Source organism: Pelodiscus sinensis, chromosome 30 (assembly GCF_049634645.1).
Source record: "Pelodiscus sinensis isolate JC-2024 chromosome 30, ASM4963464v1, whole genome shotgun sequence".
Taxonomy (NCBI): domain Eukaryota; kingdom Metazoa; phylum Chordata; order Testudines; family Trionychidae; genus Pelodiscus; species Pelodiscus sinensis.
In genome coordinates this window covers 8,864,039-8,885,444 of record NC_134740.1, presented here as the reverse complement: position 1 = coordinate 8,885,444, position 21,406 = coordinate 8,864,039, and the positions used below count along the sequence as shown (strand labels likewise).

At 49.6% G+C, this 21,406-nt stretch overlaps 2 protein-coding genes across 2 annotated transcripts; both read right to left on the bottom strand.

Annotated features, from left to right (window-relative positions):
• Nucleotides 1–2,182: 2,182 nt before the first annotated feature.
• LOC142821275 (olfactory receptor 11G2-like) lies at nucleotides 2,183–3,115 on the bottom strand. The gene has a single exon (XM_075912118.1). It carries the CDS (start codon nucleotides 3,113–3,115, stop codon nucleotides 2,183–2,185), a length of 933 nt encoding a protein of 310 aa, XP_075768233.1.
• A 9,390-nt stretch (nucleotides 3,116–12,505) lies between these two features.
• Nucleotides 12,506–13,438, bottom strand: LOC102461825 (olfactory receptor 11G2-like). The gene has a single exon (XM_006110223.2). The coding sequence runs from the start codon at nucleotides 13,436–13,438 to the stop codon at nucleotides 12,506–12,508; it is 933 nt and encodes a 310-aa protein (XP_006110285.2).
• Nucleotides 13,439–21,406: the final 7,968 nt, after the last annotated feature.

Sequence of the window (21,406 nt, the reverse complement as noted above, 5' to 3'; positions counted from 1 at the left end):
CAGATGACTGTGTTCTTCAAAGGCCACAGGGGTGGTCACACTGGTAGCTCTAATGTCAGCGCCAGACAGACTGGGTGGAAGTATAGCACAGAAGAGGATAACCAGACATGGGCATACATGATTTATTGGGGAAAAGTCGGCACAGCTTTTGTAAAGGGAAACCTTGCCCCAGAAATCTATACAAATTCTTTGAGAGTGTCAACAAGGGTACATCTAGACTACAGGCTTTTGTCAACAGAAGTTTTGTCAACAAATACTGTTGACAAAGCTTCTGTCGACAAAGAGCGTTTAGACTACAACCAGTTCTGTCGACAAAGCAAGCCACTTTGTCAACATGAGAGCGTAGACACAAAGGACAGTGTAGATGCAATAAGACCTTCTGTCCACAAAACTGTCGACAAAAGGCGTTATTCCTCGTAGAATGAGGTTTACAGCCATTGACAAAACTGCTGAGTTCTGTCAACGTTATGTCGACAGAACATGGCGGCAATGTAGACACAAGTCTAGTTTTGTCGACAAAACCCTGTAGTCTAGACACATCCCAACAGTCTGAACAAGGCTGATTCTGTGGATACAATCTACTACAGAGTTCACAAGCCCTAGACAAGGACCCCAAAGGGGAAACACTTGCCCGGTGCTCTGCTAGATAGTTTTCTTCTTCCAGCTTTTGAGAGGTGGTCGGACCCAGTGGGTTAGAGAAGGGAGACATAAGTTGCCAGCACAACTGGGATCTACTTCTAGCTCTTGGAGGGAAGTGAAGTCTAGTGGGTCAAAGCAGGGGCCAGGGAGGATGAGAAGGCAGAATTTCTGGGTGGTGCCCATTGCCCTAGGAAGGAGTAAGAAAGTGGGATCCAGGGAGTTAGCACACGGTGTGAGAGTCTGGACTCCTGAGTCAAAGCTTAAGGCCAAAGGGGACCAAGTCAGATCATCTGGCCTGACCTGTAAGACACAGGCCACCAACCTGACCCATTCACTGAAAGAAGACCAAAGTGGGACCACGACCCCCATAGGGGCAGGGAAATAATTATATGAAATTGATCCAGATAATCCTGACAAGTGAGATATTTATAATGCGGGGAGTGGGGTGGCAACTTCTCCCAAGTCATGGCCAATCAGACCAGCATGGTGGGTGGAATTAGTTCCTTACCCCATGCATGGCGACCAGCTGGGCCTGAGGCTTGGTCTACACTAGAGCGGAAAGTCGACTTAAGATACGCAATCACATAGCTGGAGTTGACATATCTTAAATTGCCATCCACACAGCAAGAAGTTGATGGCTTCCCTTACTACTCCTGAGGAGCAGGATTTCACTAGACCCGCTAAACCGAATCCCCGAAGATGGAGCGCAGCGGTGTTGATATTCTGCGTAATGTAGACGTGACTTGAGAGTGTAAGTAGGAACCAGCCAGCCAAAGATCTGAGCCAGAGTGCGGGGTGTCACCTCAGAGCCCTGGCCCACCTCATCACATGTCCCATCTCCAGCAGTGATCGCTTCTGATTTTGCAGAGGAAAAACTCAACAATCCAAGCAACCTCTTCTACAGAACAAAAATAGATCATATTTCTCCCCTAAACCTAATTGTTTTCCCCAATAACAGCATTTGGGGGGGTGGTTCCAGAGAGTTAGAGACCTTCTCATTTCTAGCATTGCTACGGAAGAGGGATAAGGTCTTGTGAGCTGGATGCAGGGCAATTGGTTCTATTCAGGCTGTAGGAGAAGAGTGTGGCTCATTCCATACAAACATGATATTGCCGCGATTTGGGTCCCAGCTCTCACTCCCAAGACATCGTTAGGTTGCTCCTAATTGACGACAGAGAAAAGGAGAATGGGAAGTTGTCCCCTGGATCAGATCTCTAGGGAACAATAATGAAACTCAGCTGCACAATACGGGTGGAGATCGGACTCAGCCTTTGTGTGCACACATTGGGTTTTATTATCCTATCCTCTGCAAACACGGACATGGAGCAGTGCTCATGGCCTCCAGCAGGGGCTCATGAGCCCATGCAACTTTGGCCCCTCAACTCCACCGTGGCCGAAGCATCAGTAAATGATCATATCACAGATCACGCAAAATGCCGTGTGTGCTCCCCCTGCAGCCAGAACCACCTGGAGCAGTAGGGCCCAAACCCATGGCCCCTTCTTCCCCATCAGTCCCAACCTATGGGGGTCCCTTCAGAGCCTACTATGGCCCCCCCAGCAGGGTCCTCCTCAGAGCCCCTTTCATCTCTTTGTTCCTCAGGCTGTAGATCAGCGGGTTGAGCAGCGGGGTCCCAACTGCATAGAACAGCGTCACCACCTTCCCGCTGGTCCCAGAGGCTGTCGGGATGGAGTAATTGACCATGACGGAGCCAAAGAACAGGCTCACGATGGCCAGGTGGGAGGTGCAGGTGGAAAAGGCCTTGTGCCGCCCAGCCCCTGCAGGCAGCCTTAGTACTGCTGTGATGATGAGCCCGTAGGAGGCCAGGATGAAGGAGACAGTGCTGAAGATCATAAGGGAGCTTGCAGTGGAGCAGATCTGACCAGCCCAGTGAGCTGGGGAGCAGGAGGCAGCCAGCAATGGGGCCGGGTCACAGACAAAATGGTCCAGGGTGTAGGGGCTGCAGAAGGAGAGCCGGGAGATGAGGACAATGGGCGCTATGAACCACAGGAAGCCAAAGAACCAGCAGGAGGCGACCAAGGTCCAGCAGAGCTGGGGGGACATGAGGACGGGGTAGCGCAGAGGCTGGCAGATGGCCAGGTACCGGTCCAGAGCCATGGCTGCGAGTAAGAAACACTCGGTGGTTCCCAGGGAGAAGAAGAAGTAGAACTGCAGGAAGCAGGCGTGGAAGGAGATGGGGAGACCAGGGGACAGCAGGTCGCAGAGCATTTGTGGTGCAGTGGATGTGACGTAGCAGATCTCCAGCCAGGAGAAGTTCCCCAGCAGGATGTACATGGGCAGACGCTGGAGGCGGGGGTCCCGCAGCACGGCCCACACGATGCAGAAGTTCCCCACCACTGTGGCAGCATACGCCAAGGAGAGCAGAGCAAAGAGGAGCTCCCGGCTCTGCCGGCCCAGGGAGGGGAAACCCAGCAGCAGGAACTGGGTCACTGTGGCGGTGCTGTTGGCCGGATGCATCAAAGGACCCTGGAGGTGATAGAAATGAGACAGAGACAGTCACCGGACGTCAAAATCTCTGACCCACCCCCACCCCCACCCCCACCGCCCTGTATCACATCTCACACTCACGCTGGGTTTCTTTCCCTTTAGGAAACGTTTAGGCTATTCGACCAGCTGCTCTTCCTGGGCAATGCTCACTTGCTCTTCCTTCCATGGTGGGGTCAGCTTCTCTGGGCCCGGCCAGGATCCCAAACCCCATCGGAGCCACTCAGCATCACGGGGGGTTCTCAGAGAAACTGCATCACAGTCCCTCCCTGGACATCAAGGCTGAAATTAAATGGCCTAGGTTGAGCAGCACATTTAGGCACCTAAATCCATTTGACGGTCTGATATTAAATTTGTATTGCGAGTGGGATTAGGCTCCCAAACCACTGACTACCCTTTTGCAAATGGGATTAGGCTCCTAACCCTTCCCCCCATCGCTCTACTGGGCTCAAGAAGACATTCTACAGTTCGATAGATAGTGATTATCCCTAAGGTCCCCTCAGAAGGACAATCAAGATTTAATACAAAAAAAAAATTAATTTCCTATGGCATCTATTCCTCCCTTAAATTCACACACACACATAATGCAAAAAATAAATTATATTTATTACCAATTGTACACAAAATAGTAAGTTGAGATTTAGATATTTTATTCTTTGCTACCACTAATGAAAATATTTAGTTACTAAGGTGCAGGTGACCAAAGCTCACAGGTAAGTGAAGAACACGGAGGCCTGGGAGATGAGTTGGGAATGGGAGGGATCATGGGCTATAAGAGTGGAGAAAAAGGAGGGACAAGGCAGAACTGGGAGGCAAGGACAAAGACGTAGCTTAGATGCCTATGTACAAATGCAAGAAGCCTATGTAATAAGCAGCAAGAACTAGAAATGCTAATAAATAAACACAACGACGACATTGTTGGTATCACAGAGGCTTGGTGGGATAATACACGCATTTGGAATATTGGCATAGAAGGGTGCAGCTTGTTCAGGAAGGATAGGTGGGGCCAAAAGCGAGGAGGTGGTGCCTTATACATTCAAAATGTACACACTTGGACTGAGGTGGAGATGGATGTGGGGAGCAGATGTGTTGAAAGTCTCTGGGTTAGGTAAAAATAAGGGTGATGTCATGCTAGGGGTCTATTACAGGCCACCTACCCAGGTAGAAGAGGCGCATGAGGCTTTTTTTAAACAACTAACAAAATCATCCAAAGTGCAGGATTTGGTGGTGATGGGGGATTTCAACTATCCAGACATTGTTGGGAAGCTAACACAGTGGGGCACAGACCATCCAATAAGTTCTTGGACTGTATTGGAGACAATTCTTTATTTCAGAAGGTTGAAAAAGCTACTGGGGGAGAAGCTGTTCTAGATTTGATTTTAACGAATGGGGTGGAGCTGGTTGAAAATTTGAAAGTGGAAGGCAGCTTGGGTGAAAATGGTCATGAATTCATAGAGTTCATGACTCTAAGGAATGGTAGAAGAGAGAACAGAAAAACAGAGACAATGGATTTCAGGAGGCAATTTTCGTAAACTCAGAGAGCTGATTAGCAAGGTCTCATGGAAAGCAGAACTAAGGGGGGAAACAAATGAAGAGAGTTGGCAGTTTTTCATGAGGTATTAGTAAGGGCCCAAAAGCAAACTATTTCACCACAAATTGGGGTAGATGGACTTTCAGACTGGCCCAGTGAGTTCTAACACTGAGAGCAATATGTTGCACTTTCTTGGGCATATTTTCCTGTAACCCATTTCTGATCGGTTTCTCCTCTTTGCTACCTGGAACTGGGGTTTCACTGAGCCCTCCCACCCACCAGTCTGGGATCACTCGCACATCAGGCACCTCTGGCAAGCTGCAGGCTCACTCCTGCTCCTACGCTTTCTCAAGCATCCACACAGCTTTGGATACACGCAGTTGTTGTTACACGCATACTCTATGATGAGCCTCTGGATGAAATGATAGGGAAGCTACTATAATGATAACTATCAGCCTATGACACCAGAGCTGTAGAACCCTAGTGAGGCTACCCCTAACACGGCTACCCCTCTGATACAGACAAGTCTGTTAACGATAAAGAATCTGAGCAGATTACCAGAAAGCAAACAAAAATCCTCACAAACTCAGCATAACGGGCTGCTCTGAGTCCATAGAAATGAGCAGATTCTCACCATGCCCAGTGATACGAGGCATCTGGCAGATTCTCAAGGCACAAGTTGCATTTGCTTTGTCACTTGGGTTTTTCAGGCTTCTGTACCCTGGGTACCTTTCACCTGGGGCCAGCACTTTCCCCAGGTCCGTCCTTGCTCTTCAGATCTTTCCAGGAGTCCTCTTGTGCAGGGAGTAAAGAACTGCTGGTTTCACTTCCTGCCTTCTATAGCTTCAGAAAAGGGTGGGAATCCTTTGTTTCAAAGTCTGTTCCCAAGACTAGGCTTTGGAAAAACACAAACAGGCCCCTGTAGAACCACCCATTAATTACAGGCTCCCTGGAGCATTCTGACGAAGGCTTGCTAAGTGGGAGTTCATCTTTTTGCCTAACAACTCATTACCATTAAAAGACCCTTCCCAATGGACTGTCTAGCACCTTCCCAAGTGGGAGGTACCCAGGTGTAAGGACATTGGAAATAAAGACGCTTAGTCCATATGCATAAATTCAGATAAAAAATAATGCACGAATACAAATAGGCTAATCATATTTAGCACATCATAACTTTTCCAGTGACACCTTGAATGACCTGTCTTGCAAAATTATCCATGCTTTAGTCCTACCACAGTAAAATATTCAATATTGGGGTTTAGTGTCACAGATTCTACTTTCTTCCATGTTCCTTCTGGATCGATCAAGAATCCCATTCTTTCTGACATGATGCCTGAATAGGCATGTTTCCTTTCTAAATTCATGTATTTTATATTACCAGTGGCACTCTAACCTCATCCCTTCCTTCAGATCTCATGGATAAGATTGGAAAATGTAGTTCAAAGACAGTCCCTACTGCTATTGGCAGACTTCAATTATCTCTGGAAACTGAGATTCGGTTCATGTCTGGATGCCACAGAACTTGCAAATGTTGTTGTTAATCCCTTCAAAAAATATCACTCTCTCCCCTGGCTGGTAAATCCTCCTTCCTATGAAATAATGTAATCACCCTTCTTATTTCTACTGGTGGGAATTTGAAATGATTGCAGAGAGGAAAGTGAATATTTATTTTTATAGAAACAAAAAACAATGGTACCACTTGTAACCATCATTGGTAATGAATTGTTACCAATCCCAAATGGGAAGTCCTGGAAAATAATAGATTCCAAAGGGAAATAATGGAGACCAGAGAACTGTTGACCCAAAAGATAAAACAAAAAGGAAAGGGAATGTCTCGTTCAAAGGAAATTAGTGCAGGGAGAACTTCTGATTTCAGTGGAAGTCCCTATTCTTCTGATGGGTTAGATGAGAAGGTCTCTTGCTTCAATTCTCCATATACTCCGTATAGATGTCAATCAGGCATAAAAGAGCTTCCTAACTGACATGAATATGCAATACCCACCAATTTCATTGAAAAAATGGTGTTAAAATGCTCATGCAATATATTCTAGAGGTTCTCCCAAGTGTCTGAAGGTGAATTGTCACACTATTTGTTAGCTGAGAAACCATACAAATTAACCAGTGCGGGTCTGGATCTGTAAATCATCACTCACATGATGTAGACCAATGTTTCTTAAACTGTGTTCCGCGGCACACCAGTATGCCATGAGGCAGTTGGAGGTGTGTTGAGGAGAAAAACAGAATTAAAAATGGCTGCTCTGAAACAGGCAGGCAACCTTTTTGCCCCTCCCCCTCAATAACTTTCCCCGACCCTATTTTACCTCAATAACTTCCCCCTCCAATCCTTTCCTCCACCCCCCGACCTTTTTTTTTTCTCAACAAAAAAATCCTTGATGTTCCCCATTGAAAAAAAATATTGTTTGGTGATCCTCAGTCTTAAAAAGTTTAAGAAACACCAATGTAGATGCAGCCTTCATCACCATTTCCATTAGGGAGAAGCAAAAAACGTGGTTTTCTCTTGCTGTGGTTAGGCAAAAAGTCTGGAGAGCAATACTGACTAAGGACCATACATCCGTTTCAGTGCCCCAGATTCCAGAGTTCCCAGCAGTCTGGCCTAGGACAGAGGCCAATGACAGTTTTAGGGTCTAGAAGGTCCAGCTGGAATGAAGGGCCTGTTGTGCTGGGTTTTGGAAAAGAGCAAACAGTGAGAAACATCCCTCCACAGCACAGGCATTGCTTCCCATGGCTGGGATTCCCAAAGGAGACGGAGGCAACATTAAAAATGCAGACTAAATAGACAAGAGAGAGGCTCTGTGGGCCTGGAGCAGCACAAGGCCTTTCCAAACCCAACCCCAACCACCCCCCTCTTAAATTCTCACATTAGAGTTTAGGTGGAACTCAACTGATTTTCTATTAGCTCAGTCCCAGTGGGCTCCCTTAGTGGCCGGTGTCTCAGCCGTTGTCCTCTGCTCTCTCCCCACGCTTTGAAACTGTGTCACTCCCAGGACCACGGCATCCTCTTCAGGACACTCCCCCCCCCCCCCCCAGCAGCACCCACTGCTCCAATCTCGTCTCCCCTTCGGGGTGTCAGCAACCCTTTGCCTCAGCTGCCGCCAAGGCCAACTGCAGCCCCGTTGAGCCCTCCCCTCAGGGGAAGCCACAGTCTGCAAAGGCCACGCCTCAGTGGGCTAGGTGCAGTGCTAGGGAAAGGGGGACCCAAGGCCACCCACTGATCTATGCCCTTGAGTGGCAGCCTTGTCCTGCCTCCTTCTCTCCCCTCTTTTCCATGGGCCCCTTCCCTGTGGCCCCTTGCACCTTCCAGGCCCTTATTTACCTGGGAGGTACCAGCCCAGAGCCCCCCTCTTTAGCTCTCCCACCCAGTGTTGCTCAGCCCAGGTGCTTCTCCTCCGCTGGGAGCCAGTTCTGCACCCTCGCTGGGCAGGACCCAACTGCCTCTGCTTTGCTGCTTTGCTCGTTACAAGTGTCTCTTTGATAGACCAGGGCTCTGTGCAGGCTTCCTCCAGCCTGCACTGACCCTTCTGGCCAGAGGGGGCAGCTTCCCCACTACAGGTTGCAATGCAGAAAGATGCTTAGGGGATTTGGACACCTAATTCCATTAGTCCACTTGCCCGATTTAAGCTTTCTCTTCTCTCTTCTCCTGACCTTTCCAGTTACGTGGGACTCAAATGATGCACTTGAAATGGCCCCCGTCCTAGCCAATACACTGGTGCCTGAAACTGGGACCCACAGAGCTTTAAACTGCAGTTGTTCCAAATCACTGGGGGCACCCTGTGGCCCACTGGGCTCCTATGCATGGCCTGAGAGACATTTTCTTTACCTTTGTCCAGCTACAGGTTTGCCTGATGAGCTTGGTTTTCATGTGCATGTTTTTCCTGTCTGCATTGCTCAAGTGACACACATGTAAAGCCAGGGCCTGTGAAGGGAGACGTGTGTCGATTGGCCACAACCTCGGCTCCCTCTGCATCCAATCCAAGCACTGCTACGGTTCAATCAGCACAGCCTCAGACCCTAGGTACGCAAGCACACTGGAAAAATACCCTATCCCCATAGCCCATCTTGGTCATGACAACCTTGCAGCCTCACTAGAGGACATAGGTCCACCAAGGTGGCCCACTCACTAGCCGAGGTTGCCCATCACTGCGGTCATGTGCCCAGCCTGCTTATAACTCACATCCAAGGTAATTCAGGTTGACCATGCTGACCATTGGGATAGAAATACTCCTAGCTGTCCCGGTGAAATTTACCCAAAGTCTTTGTCATTTATTTATCATAGAATTCTAGAACCCCAGGGCAGGCAGAGACCTCGGGAGTCATCGAGTCCAGCCCCCTGCCCAAAGCAGGACCAGCCCCAACTCAATCATCCCAGCCAGGGCTTTGTCAATCTGGGACTTAAAACACCTCTAGGGATGGAGATTCCACCCCCTCCCTAGGGAACCCATCCCAGCACTTCCCCACCCTTCTAGGGAAATAGTTTTTCCTAATATCCAACCTAGACCTCCCCCACTGCAACTGAAGCCCATTGCTCCTTGTTCTGCCGTCTGCCCCCACTGAGAACAGCCTCTCTCCAGCCTCTTTGGAACCCCCTTCAGGGAGTTGCAGGCTGCTCTCAAAACCCAGACTAAATAAGCCGGAATCCCTCAGCCCCTCCTCATAGGTCATATGCTCCAGCCCCCTCATCATTTTGGCTGCCCAAATTTAGGGCAGCAGTTTTCTACCACTGGTCCACGGACAGGTGGTGGGCCACAGACTCCTGCTTGCCGGGCTGAGACACACTGCCTGGCCACCCACCTGCTTTTGATTAGCCCTTCCCACTGGCGTTCCCCATATCGGAATTCCTTTCCACCCACTTCACCATGCAGTAGGAGGGCGAGTGGGGCAGTGGGCAGTTGGGTGTGCTATGGCTGGGGCTGAGGTCACTGGGGCAACCTCACCATGGCCCTGGTTTCAGCTCCAGCAGCCGCTATGCTGCCTGGCTGGCAGGGCCACGTGGAAAGCACCGGTGGGGGGCAGCCGAGGCCTGCTCTGGCAGCCGGGACCAGGGCCTGCCATGACCATGTGGTGGGGAGGCTAGGACCTACCATGTGGCAGAGGGTGGGGGACTGCCATGGCTCTGTGGTGGTGGGGGGGCTGGGACTGGGACCTGCTCTGGGGGCCTACTCAAGAAAGATGAAGTAAGGTCAAATAGGGCATGTGTATTCAATGAGTCAAAATGGCCACGTGTAAAAATATCAGTTCACCTGTATTTAACTATCTGCTAAACTGTGACCTTTCACACTCCATGCCTGTGTCTGAAAGCATGCAATTTCAGAATAGCTTTTCTCAGGGACTGATGGACCTCCTTGTTTTTCAGAGTTCTCAGCGCCTGTTTTCTTTGGCTCCAGAACAGAAATTAGAACTCAGGAGTCCTGCTCCCAGCTTCCCCTGCAACCCTCCTTCCAGAGCCAGTTCGAACCCAGAAACCCTGGATGCCACCTGCCTCCTCCACTAATCAACTAACCTTCACCCTTTGCAGACCCAGAGCGTGTACCTGGAAATCCTGACTCTCAACCCACTAGACTCCCCACTCAGGACTGGAAATATCACCCGAGAGTCCCGAAGGAGCTCTGATGTACAATAGCAGAGCTGCGAGCAGATGACTGTGTTCTTCAAAGGCCACTGGGGTGGTCACACTGGTAGCTCTAATGTCAGCGCCAGACAGACTGGGTGGAAGTATAGCACAGAAGAGGATAACCAGACATGGGCATACATGATTTATTGGGGAAAAGTCGGCAAAGCTTTTGTAAAGGGAAACCTTGCCCCAGAAATCTATACAAATTCTTTGAGAGTGTCAACAAGGGTACATCTAGACTACAGGCTTTTGTCAACAGAAGTTTTGTCAACAAATACTGTTGACAAAGCTTCTGTCGACAAAGAGCGTTTAGACTACAACCAGTTCTGTCGACAAAGCAAGCCACTTTGTCAACATGAGAGCGTAGACACAAAGGACAGTGTAGATGCAATAAGACCTTCTGTCCACAAAACTGTCGACAAAAGGCGTTATTCCTCGTAGAATGAGGTTTACAGCCATTGACAAAACTGCTGAGTTCTGTCAACGTTATGTCGACAGAACATGGCGGCAATGTAGACACAAGACTAGTTTTGTCGACAAAACCCTGTAGTCTAGACACATCCCAACAGTCTGAACAAGGCTGATTCTGTGGATACAATCTACTACAGAGTTCACAAGCCCTAGACAAGGACCCCAAAGGGGAAACACTTGCCCGGTGCTCTGCTAGATAGTTTTCTTCTTCCAGCTTTTGAGAGGTGGTCGGACCCAGTGGGTTAGAGAAGGGAGACATAAGTTGCCAGCACAACTGGGATCTACTTCTAGCTCTTGGAGGGAAGTGAAGTCTAGTGGGTCAAAGCAGGGGCCAGGGAGGATGAGAAGGCAGAATTTCTGGGTGGTGCCCATTGCCCTAGGAAGGAGTAAGAAAGTGGGATCCAGGGAGTTAGCACACGGTGTGAGAGTCTGGACTCCTGGGTCAAAGCTTAAGGCCAAAGGGGACCAAGTCAGATCATCTGGCCTGACCTGTAAGACACAGGCCACCAACCTGACCCATTCACTGAAAGAAGACCAAAGTGGGACCACGACCCCCATAGGGGCAGGGAAATAATTATATGAAATTGATCCAGATAATCCTGACAAGTGAGATATTTATAATGCGGGGAGTGGGGTGGCAACCTCTCCCAAGTCATGGCCAATCAGACCAGTATGGTGGGTGGAATTAGTTCCTTACCCCATGCATGGCGACCAGCTGGGCCTGAGGCTTGGTCTACACTAGAGCGGAAAGTCGACTTAAGATACGCAATCACATAGCTGGAGTTGACATATCTTAAATTGCCATCCACACAGCAAGAAGTTGATGGCTTCCCTTACTACTCCTGAGGAGCAGGATTTCACTAGACCCGCTAAACCGAATCCCCGAAGATGGAGCGCAGCGGTGTTGATATTCTGCGTAATGTAGACGTGACTTGAGAGTGTAAGTAGGAACCAGCCAGCCAAAGATCTGAGCCAGAGTGCGGGGTGTCACCTCAGAGCCCTGGCCCACCTCATCACATGTCCCATCTCCAGCAGTGATCGCTTCTGATTTTGCAGAGGAAAAACTCAACAATCCAAGCAACCTCTTCTACAGAACAAAAATAGATCATATTTCTCCCCTAAACCTAATTGTTTTCCCCAATAACAGCATTTGGGGGGGTGGTTCCAGAGAGTTAGAGACCTTCTCATTTCTAGCATTGCTACGGAAGAGGGATAAGGTCTTGTGAGCTGGATGCAGGGCAATTGGTTCTATTCAGGCTGTAGGAGAAGAGTGTGGCCCATTCCATACAAACATGATATTGCCGCGATTTGGGTCCCAGCTCTCACTCCCAAGACATCGTTAGGTTGCTCCTAATTGACGACAGAGAAAAGGAGAATGGGAAGTTGCCCCCTGGATCAGATCTCTAGGGAACAATAATGAAACTCAGCTGCACAATACGGGTGGAGATCGGACTCAGCCTTTGTGTGCACACATTGGGTTTTATTATCCTATCCTCTGCAAACACGGACATGGAGCAGTGCTCATGGCCTCCAGCAGGGGCTCATGAGCCCATGCAACTTTGGCCCCTCAACTCCACCGTGGCCGAAGCATCAGTAAATGATCATATCACAGATCACGCAAAATGCCGTGTGTGCTCCCCCTGCAGCCAGAACCACCTGGAGCAGTAGGGCCCAAACCCATGGCCCCTTCTTCCCCATCAGTCCCAACCTATGGGGGTCCCTGCAGAGCCTACTATGGCCCCCCCAGCAGGGTCCTCCTCAGAGCCCCTTTCATCTCTTTGTTCCTCAGGCTGTAGATCAGCGGGTTGAGCAGCGGGGTCCCCACTGCATAGAACAGCGTCACAACCTTCCCGATGGTCCCAGAGGTTGTCGGGATGGAGTAATTGACCATGACGGAGCCAAAGAACAGGCTCACGATGGCCAGGTGGGAGGTGCAGGTGGAAAAGGCCTTGTGCCGCCCAGCCCCTGCAGGCAGCCTTAGTACTGCTGTGATGATGAGCCCGTAGGAGGCCAGGATGAAGGAGACAGTGCTCAAGATCTTAAGGGAGCTTGCAGTGGAGCAGATCTGACCAGCCCAGTGAGCTGGGGAGCAGGAGGCAGCCAGCAACGGGGCTGGGTCACAGACAAAATGGTCCAGGGTGTAGGGGCTGCAGAAGGAGAGCCGGGACATGAGGCTGATAGGCGCTATGAACCACAGGAAGCCAAAGAGCCAGCAGGAGGCGACCAAGGTCCAGCAGAGCTGGTGGGACATGAGGACGGGGTAGCGCAGAGGCTGGCAGATGGCCAGGTACCGGTCCAGAGCCATGGCTGCGAGGAAGAAACACTCGGTGGCTCCCAGGGAGAAGAAGAAGTAGAACTGCAGGAAGCAGGCATGGAAGGAGATGGGGAGACCAGGGGACAGCAGGTTGCAGAGCATTTGTGGTGCAGTGGATGTGACGTAGCAGATCTCCAGCCAGGAGAAGTTCCCCAGCAGGATGTACATGGGCAGACGCTGGAGGCGGGGGTCCCGCAGCACGGCCCACACGATGCAGAAGTTCCCCACCACTGTGGCAGCATACGCCAAGGAGAGCAGAGCAAAGAGGAGCTCCCGGCTCTGCCGGCCCAGGGAGGGGAAACCCAGCAGCAGGAACTGGGTCACTGTGGCGGTGCTGTTGGCCGGATGCATCAAAGGACCCTGGAGGTGATAGAAATGAGACAGAGACAGTCACCGGACGTCAAAATCTCTGACCCACCCCCACCCCCACCCCCACCGCCCTGTATCACATCTCACACTCACGCTGGGTTTCTTTCCCTTTAGGAAACGTTTAGGCTATTCGACCAGCTGCTCTTCCTGGGCAATGCTCACTTGCTCTTCCTTCCATGGTGGGGTCAGCTTCTCTGGGCCCGGCCAGGATCCCAAACCCCATCGGAGCCACTCAGCATCACGGGGGGTTCTCAGAGAAACTGCATCACAGTCCCTCCCTGGACATCAAGGCTGAAATTAAATGGCCTAGGTTGAGCAGCACATTTAGGCACCTAAATCCATTTGACGGTCTGATATTAAATTTGTATTGCGAGTGGGATTAGGCTCCCAAACCACTGACTACCCTTTTGCAAATGGGATTAGGCTCCTAACCCTTCCCCCCATCGCTCTACTGGGCTCAAGAAGACATTCTACAGTTCGATAGATAGTGATTATCCCTAAGGTCCCCTCAGAAGGACAATCAAGATTTAATACAAAAAAATAAATTAATTTCCTATGGCATCTATTCCTCCCTTAAATTCACACACACACATAATGCAAAAAATACATTATATTTATTACCAATTGTACACAAAATAGTAAGTTAAGATTTAGATATTTTATTCTTTGCTACCACTAATGAAAATATTTAGTTACTAAGGTGCAGGTGACCAAAGCTCACAGGTAAGTGAAGAACACGGAGGCCTGGGAGATGAGTTGGGAATGGGAGGGAACATGGGCTATAAGAGTGGAGAAAAAGGAGGGACAAGGCAGAACTGGGAGGCAAGGACAAAGACGTAGCTTAGATGCCTATGTACAAATGCAAGAAGCCTATGTAATAAGCAGCAAGAACTAGAAATGCTAATAAATAAACACAACGACGACATTGTTGGTATCACAGAGGCTTGGTGGGATAATACACGCATTTGGAATATTGGCATAGAAGGGAGCAGCTTGTTCAGGAAGGATAGGTGGGGCCAAAAGCGAGGAGGTGGTGCCTTATACATTCAAAATAGACACACTTGGACTGAGGTGGAGATGGATGTGGGGAGCAGATGTGTTGAAAGTCTCTGGGTTAGGTAAAAATAAGGGTGATGTCATGCTAGGGGTCTATTACAGGCCACCTACCCAGGTAGAAGAGGCGCATGAGGCTTTTTTTAAACAACTAACAAAATAATCCAAAGTGCAGGATTTGGTGGTGATGGGGGATTTCAACTATCCAGACATTGTTGGGAAGCTAACACAGTGGGGCACAGACCATCCAATAAGTTCTTGGACTGTATTGGAGACAATTCTTTATTTCAGAAGGTTGAAAAAGCTAGTGGGGGAGAAGCTGTTCTAGATTTGATTTTAACGAATGGGGTGGAGCTGGTTGAGAATTTGAAAGTGGAAGGCAGCTTGGGTGAAAGTGGTCATGAATTCATAGAGTTCATGACTCTAAGGAATGGTAGAAGAGAGAACAGAAAAACAGAGACAATGGATTTCAGGAGGCAATTTTCGTAAACTCAGAGAGCTGATTAGCAAGGTCTCATGGAAAGCAGAACTAAGGGGGAAAACAACTGAAGAGAGTTGGCAGTTTTTCATGAGGCATTATTAAGGGCCCAAAAGCAAACTATTTCACCACAAATTGGGGTAGATGGACTTTCAGACTGGCCCAGTGAGTTCTAACACTGAGAGCAATATGTTGCACTTTCTTGGGCATGTTTTCCTGTAACCCATTTCTGATCGGTTTCTCCTCTTTGCTCCTGGAACTGGGGTTTCACTGAGCCCTCCCACCCATCAGTCTGGGATCACTCGCACATCAGGCACCTCTGGCAAGCTGCAGGCTCACTCCTGCTCCTACGCTTTCTCAAGCATCCACACAGCTTTGGATACACGCAGTTGTTGTTACACGCATACTCTATGATGAGCCTCTGGATGAAATGATAGGGAAACTACTATAATGATAACTATCAGCCTATGACACCAGAGCTGTAGAACCCTAGTGAGGCTACCCCTAACATGGCTACCCCTCTGATACAGACAAGTCTGTTAACGATAAAGAATCTGAGCAGATTACCAGAAAGCAAACAAAAATCCTCACAAACTCAGCATAACAGGCTGCTCTGAGTCCATAGAAATGAGCAGATTCTCACCATGCCCAGTGATACGAGGCATCTGGCAGATTCTCAAGGCACAAGTTGCATTTGCTTTGTCACTTGGGTTTTTCAGGCTTCCGTACCCTGGGTACCTTTCACCTGGGGCCAGCACTTTCCCCAGGTCCGTCCTTGCTCTTCAGATCTTTCCAGGAGTCCTCTTGTGCAGGGAGTGAAGAACTGCTGGTTTCACTTCCTGCCTTCAATAGCTTCAGAAAAGGGTGGGAATCCTTTGTTTCAAAGTCTGTTCCCAAGACTAGGCTTTGGAAAAACACAAACAGGCCCCTGTAGAACCACCCGTTAATTACAGACTCCCTGGAGCATTCTGACGAAGGCTTGCTAAGTGGGAGTTCATCTTTTTGCCTAACAACTCATTACCATTAAAAGACCCTTCCCAATGGACTGTCTAGCACCTTCCCAAGTGGGAGGTACCCAGGTGTAAGGACATTGGAAATAAAGACGCTTAGTCCATATGCATAAATTCAGATAAAAAATAATGCACGAATACAAATAGGCTAATCATATTTAGCACATCATAACTTTTCCAGTGACACCTTGAATGACCTGTCTTGCAAAATTATCCATGCTTTAGTCCTACCACAGTAAAATATTCAATATTGGGGTTTAGTGTCACAGATTCTACTTTCTTCCATGTTCCTTCTGGATCGATCAAGAATCCCATTCTTTCTGACATGATGCCTGAATAGGCATGTTTCCTTTCTAAATTCATGTATTTTATATTACCAGTGGCACTCTAACCTCATCCCTTCCTTCAGATCTCATGGATAAGATTGGAAAATGTAGTTCAAAGACAGTCCCTACTGATATTGACAGACTTCAATTATCTCTGGAAACTGAGATTCGGTTCATGTCTGGATGCCACAGAACTTGCAAATGTTGTTGTTAATCCCTTCAAAAAATATCACTCTCTCCCCTGGCTGGTAAATCCTCCTTCCTATGAAATAATGTAATCACCCTTCTTATTTCTACTGGTGGGAATTTGAAACGGTTGCAGAGAGGAAAGTGAATATTTATTTTTATAGAAACAAAAAACAATGGTACCACTTGTAACCATCATTGGTAATGAATTGTTACCAATCCCAAATGGGAAGTCCTGGAAAATAATAGATTCCAAAGGAAAATAATGGAGACCAGAGAACTGTTGACCCAAAAGATAAAACAAAAAGGAAAGGGAATGTCTCATTCAAAGGAAATTAGTGCAGGGAGAACTTCTGATTTCAGTGGAAGTCCCTATTCTTCTGACGGGTTAGATGAGAAGGTCTCTTGCTTCAATTCTCCATATACTCCGTATAGATGTCAATCAGGCATAAAAGACCTTCCTAACAGACATGAATATGCAATACCCACCAATTTCATTGAAAAAATGGTGTTAAAATGCTCATGCAATATATTCTAGAGGTTCTCCCAAGTGTCTGAAGGTGAATTGTCACACTATTTGTTAGCTGAGAAACCATACGAATTAACCAGTGAAGGTCTGGATCTGTAAATCATCACTCACATGATGTAGACCAATGTTTCTTAAACTGTGTTCCGCGGCACACCGGTATGCCATGAGGCAGTCGGAGGTGTGTCGCGGAGAAAAACAGAATTAAAAATGGCTGCTCTGAAACAGGCAGGCAACCTTTTTGCCCCTCCCCCTCAATAACTTTCCCCGACCCTATTTTTCCTCAATAACTTCCCCCTCCAATCCTTTCCTCTGTGGCTCTGTGGGCCTGGAGCAGCACAAGGCCTTTCCAAACCCAACCCCAACCACCCCCCTCTTAAATTCTCACATTAGAGTTTAGGTGGAACTCAACTGATTTTCTGTTAGCTCAGTCCCAGTGGGCTCCCTTAGTGGCCGGTGTCTCAGCTGTTGTCGCTCTGCTCTCTCCCCACGCTTTGAACCTGTGTCACTCCCAGGACCACGGCATCCTCTTCAGGACACTCCCCCCCCCCCAGCAGCGCCCACTGCTCCAATCTCGTCTCCCCTTCGGGGTGTCAGCAACCCTTCGCCTCAGCTGCCGCCAAGGCCAACTGCAGCCCCGTTGAGCACTCCCCTCAGGGGAAGCCACAGTCTGCAAAGGCCACGCCTCAGTGGGCTAGGTGCAATGCTAGGGGAAAGGGGGACCCAAGGCCACCCACTGATCTATGCCCTTGAGAGGCAGCCTTGTCCTGCCTCAATAACTTCCCCCGACCCTATTTTTCCTCAATAACTTCCCCCTCCAATCCTTTCCTCCACCCCCGACCTTTTTTTTTTCTCAACAAAAAAATCCTTGATGTTCCCCATTGAAAAAAAAAATATTGTTTGGTGATCCTCAGTCTTAAAAAGTTTAAGAAACACCGATGTAGACGCAGCCTTCATCACCATTTCCGTTAGGGAGAAGCAAAAAACGTGGTTTTCTCTTGCTGTGGTTAGGCAAAAAGTCTGGAGAGCAACACTGACTAAGGACCATACATCCGTTTCAGTGCCCCAGATTCCAGAGTTCCCAGCAGTCGGCCTAGGACAGAGGCCAATGACAGTTTTAGGGTCTAGAAGGTCCAGCTGGAATGAAGGGCCTGTTGTGCTGGGTTTTGGAAAAGAGCAAACAGTGAGAAACATCCCTCCACTGCACAGGCATTGCTGCCCATGGCTGGGATTCCCAAAGGCGACGGAGGCAACATTATAAATGCAGACTAAATAGACAAGAGAGAAATGCTCTGTGGGCCTGGAGCAGCACAAGGCCTTTCCAAACCCAACCCCAACCACCCCCCTCTTAAATTCTCACATTAGAGTTTAGGTGGAACTCAACTGATTTTCTGTTAGCTCAGTCCCAGTGGGCTCCCTTAGTGGCCGGTGTCTCAGCCGTTGTCGCTCTGCTCTCTCCCCACGCTTTGAACCTTTGTCACTCCCAGGACCACGGCATCCTCTTCAGGACACTCCCAGCAGCGCCCACTGCTCCAATCTCGTCTCCCCTTCGGGGTGTCAGCAGCCCTATCGCCTCAGCTGCCGCCAAGGCCAACTGCAGCCCCGTTGAGCCCTCCCCTCAGGGGAAGCCACAGTCTGCAAAGGCCACGCCTCAGTGGGCTAGGTGCAATGCTAGGGAAAGGGGGACCCAAGGCCACCCACTGATCTATGTCAGGACCCAGGGACCCTTGAGTGGCAGCCTTGTCCTGCCTCCTTCTCTCCCCTCCTTTCCATGGGCTCCTTCCCTGTGGCCCCTTGCACCTTCCAGGCCCTTATTTACCTGGGAGGTACCAGCCCAGAGCCCCCCTCTTTAGCTCTCCCACCCAGTGTTGCTCAGCCCAGGTGCTTCTCCTCCGCTGGGAGCCAGTTTTGCACCCTCGCTGGGCAGGACCCAACTGCCTCTGCTTTGCTGCTTTGCTCGTTACAAATGTCTCTTTGATAGACCAGGGCTCTGTGCAGGCTTCCTCCAGCCTGCACTGACCCTTCTGGCCAGAGGGGGGCAGCTTCCCCACTACAGGTTGCAATGCAGAAAGATGCTTAGGGGATTTGGACACCTAATTCCATTAGTCCGCTTGCCCGATTTAAGCTTTCTCTTCTCTCTTCTCCTGACCTTTCCAGTTTCGTGGGACTCAAATGATGCACTTGAAATGGCCCCCGTCCTAGCCAATACACTGGTGCCTGAAACTGGGACCCACAGAGCTCTAAACTGCAGTTGTTCCAAATCACTGGGGGCACCCTGTGGCCCACTGGGCTCCTATGCATGGCCTGAGAGACATTTTCTTTACCTTTGTCCAGCTACAGGTTTGCCTGATGAGCTTGGTTTTCATGTGCATGTTTTTCCTGTCTGCATTGCTCAAGTGACACACATGTAAAACCAGGGCCTGTGAAGGGAGACGTGTGTCGATTGGCCACAACCTCAGCTCCCTCTGCATCCAATCCAAGCACTGCTACGGTTCAATCAGCACAGCCTCAGACCCTAGGTACGCAAGCACACTGGAAAAATACCCTATCCCCATAGCCCATCTTGGTCATGACAACCTTGCAGCCTCACTAGAGGACATAGGTCCACCAAGGTGGCCCACTCACTAGCCGAGGTTGCCCATCACTGCGGTCGTGTGCCCAGCCTGCTTATAACTCACATCCAAGGTAATTCAGGTTGACCATGCTGACCATTGGGATAGAAATACTCCTAGCTGTCCCGGTGAAATTTACCCAAAGTCTTTGTCATTTATTTATCATAGAATTCTAGAACCCCAGGGCAGGCAGAGACCTCAGGAGTCATCGAGTCCAGCCCCCTGCCCAAAGCAGGACCAGCCCCAACTCAATCATCCCAGCCAGGGCTTTGTCAATCTGGGACTTAAAACACCTCTAGGGATGGAGATTCCACCCTCTCCCTAGGGAACCCATTCCAGTGCTTCCCCACCCTTCTAGGGAAATAGTTTTTCCTAATATCCCACCTAGACCTCCCCCACTGTAACTTGAGCCCATTGCTTCTCGTTCTGCCATCTGCCTCCACTGAGAACAGCCTCTCTCCAGCCTCTTCGGAACCCTCTTCAGGGAGTTGCAGGCTGCTCTCAAAACCCAGACTAAATAAGCCGGAATCCCTCAGCCCCTCCTCATAGGTCATATGCTCCAGCCCCCTCATCATTTTGGCTGCCCACATTTAGGGCAGCAGTTTTCTACCACTGGTCCACGGACAGGTGGTGGGCCACAGACCTCTGCCTGCCGGGCTGAGACACACTGCCTGGGCACCCACCCACTTTTGATTAGCCCTTCCCACTGGCGTTCCCCATATCGGAATTCCTTTCCACCCACTTCACCATGCAGTAGGAGGGCGAGTGGGGCAGTGGGCAGTTGGGTGTGCGGTGGCTGGGGCTGAGGTCACTGGGGCAACCTCACCATGGCCCTGGTTTCAGCTCCAGCAGCCGCTATGCTGCCTGGCTGGCAGGGCCACGTGGAAAGCACTGGTGGGGGGCAGCCAAGGCCTGCTCTGGCAGCCAGGACCAGGGCTTGCCATGACCATGTGGTGGGGAGGCTAGGACCTACCATGTGGCAGGGGGCGGGGGACTGCCGTGGCTCTGTGGTGGTGGGGGCCTGATGGCCACGTGGTGGTGGGGGGCTGGGACTGGGACCTGCTCTGGGGGCCTACTCAAGAAAGATGAAGTAAGGTCAAATAGGGCATGTGTATTCAATGAGTCAAAATGGCCACGTGTAAAAATATCAGTTCACCTGTATTTAACTATCTGCTAAACTGTGACCTTTCACACTCCATGCCTGTGTCTGAAAGCAACCAATTTCAGAATAGCTTTTCTCAGGGACTGATGGACCTCCTTGTTTTTCAGAGTTCTCAGCGCCTGTTTTCTTTGGCTCCAGAACAGAAATTAGAACTCAGGAGTCCTGCTCCCAGCTTCCCCTGCAACCCTCCTTCCAGAGCCAGTTCGAACCCAGAAACCCTGGATGCCACCTGCCTCCTCCACTAATCAACTAACCTTCACCCTTTGCAGACCCAGAGCGTGTACCTGGAAATCCTGACTCTCAACCCACTAGACACCTCACTCAGGACTGGAAATATCACCCGAGAGTCCCGAAGGAGCTCTGATGTACAATAGCAGAGCTGCGAGCAGATGACTGTGTTCTTCAAAGGCCACTGGGGTGGTCACACTGGTAGCTCTAATGTCAGCGCCAGACAGACTGGGTGGAAGTATAGCACAGAAGAGGATAACCAGACATGGGCATACATGATTTATTGGGGAAAAGTCGGCACAGCTTTTGTAAAGGGAAACCTTGCCCCAGAAATCTATACAAATTCTTTGAGAGTGTCAACAAGGGTAC

Coding starts and splice junctions, on each gene's coding strand:
- LOC142821275 (XM_075912118.1), bottom strand. CDS start 3,115: ATGCATCCGGCCAACAGCACCGCCACAGTGACCCAGTTCCTGCTGCTG.
- LOC102461825 (XM_006110223.2), bottom strand. CDS start 13,438: ATGCATCCGGCCAACAGCACCGCCACAGTGACCCAGTTCCTGCTGCTG.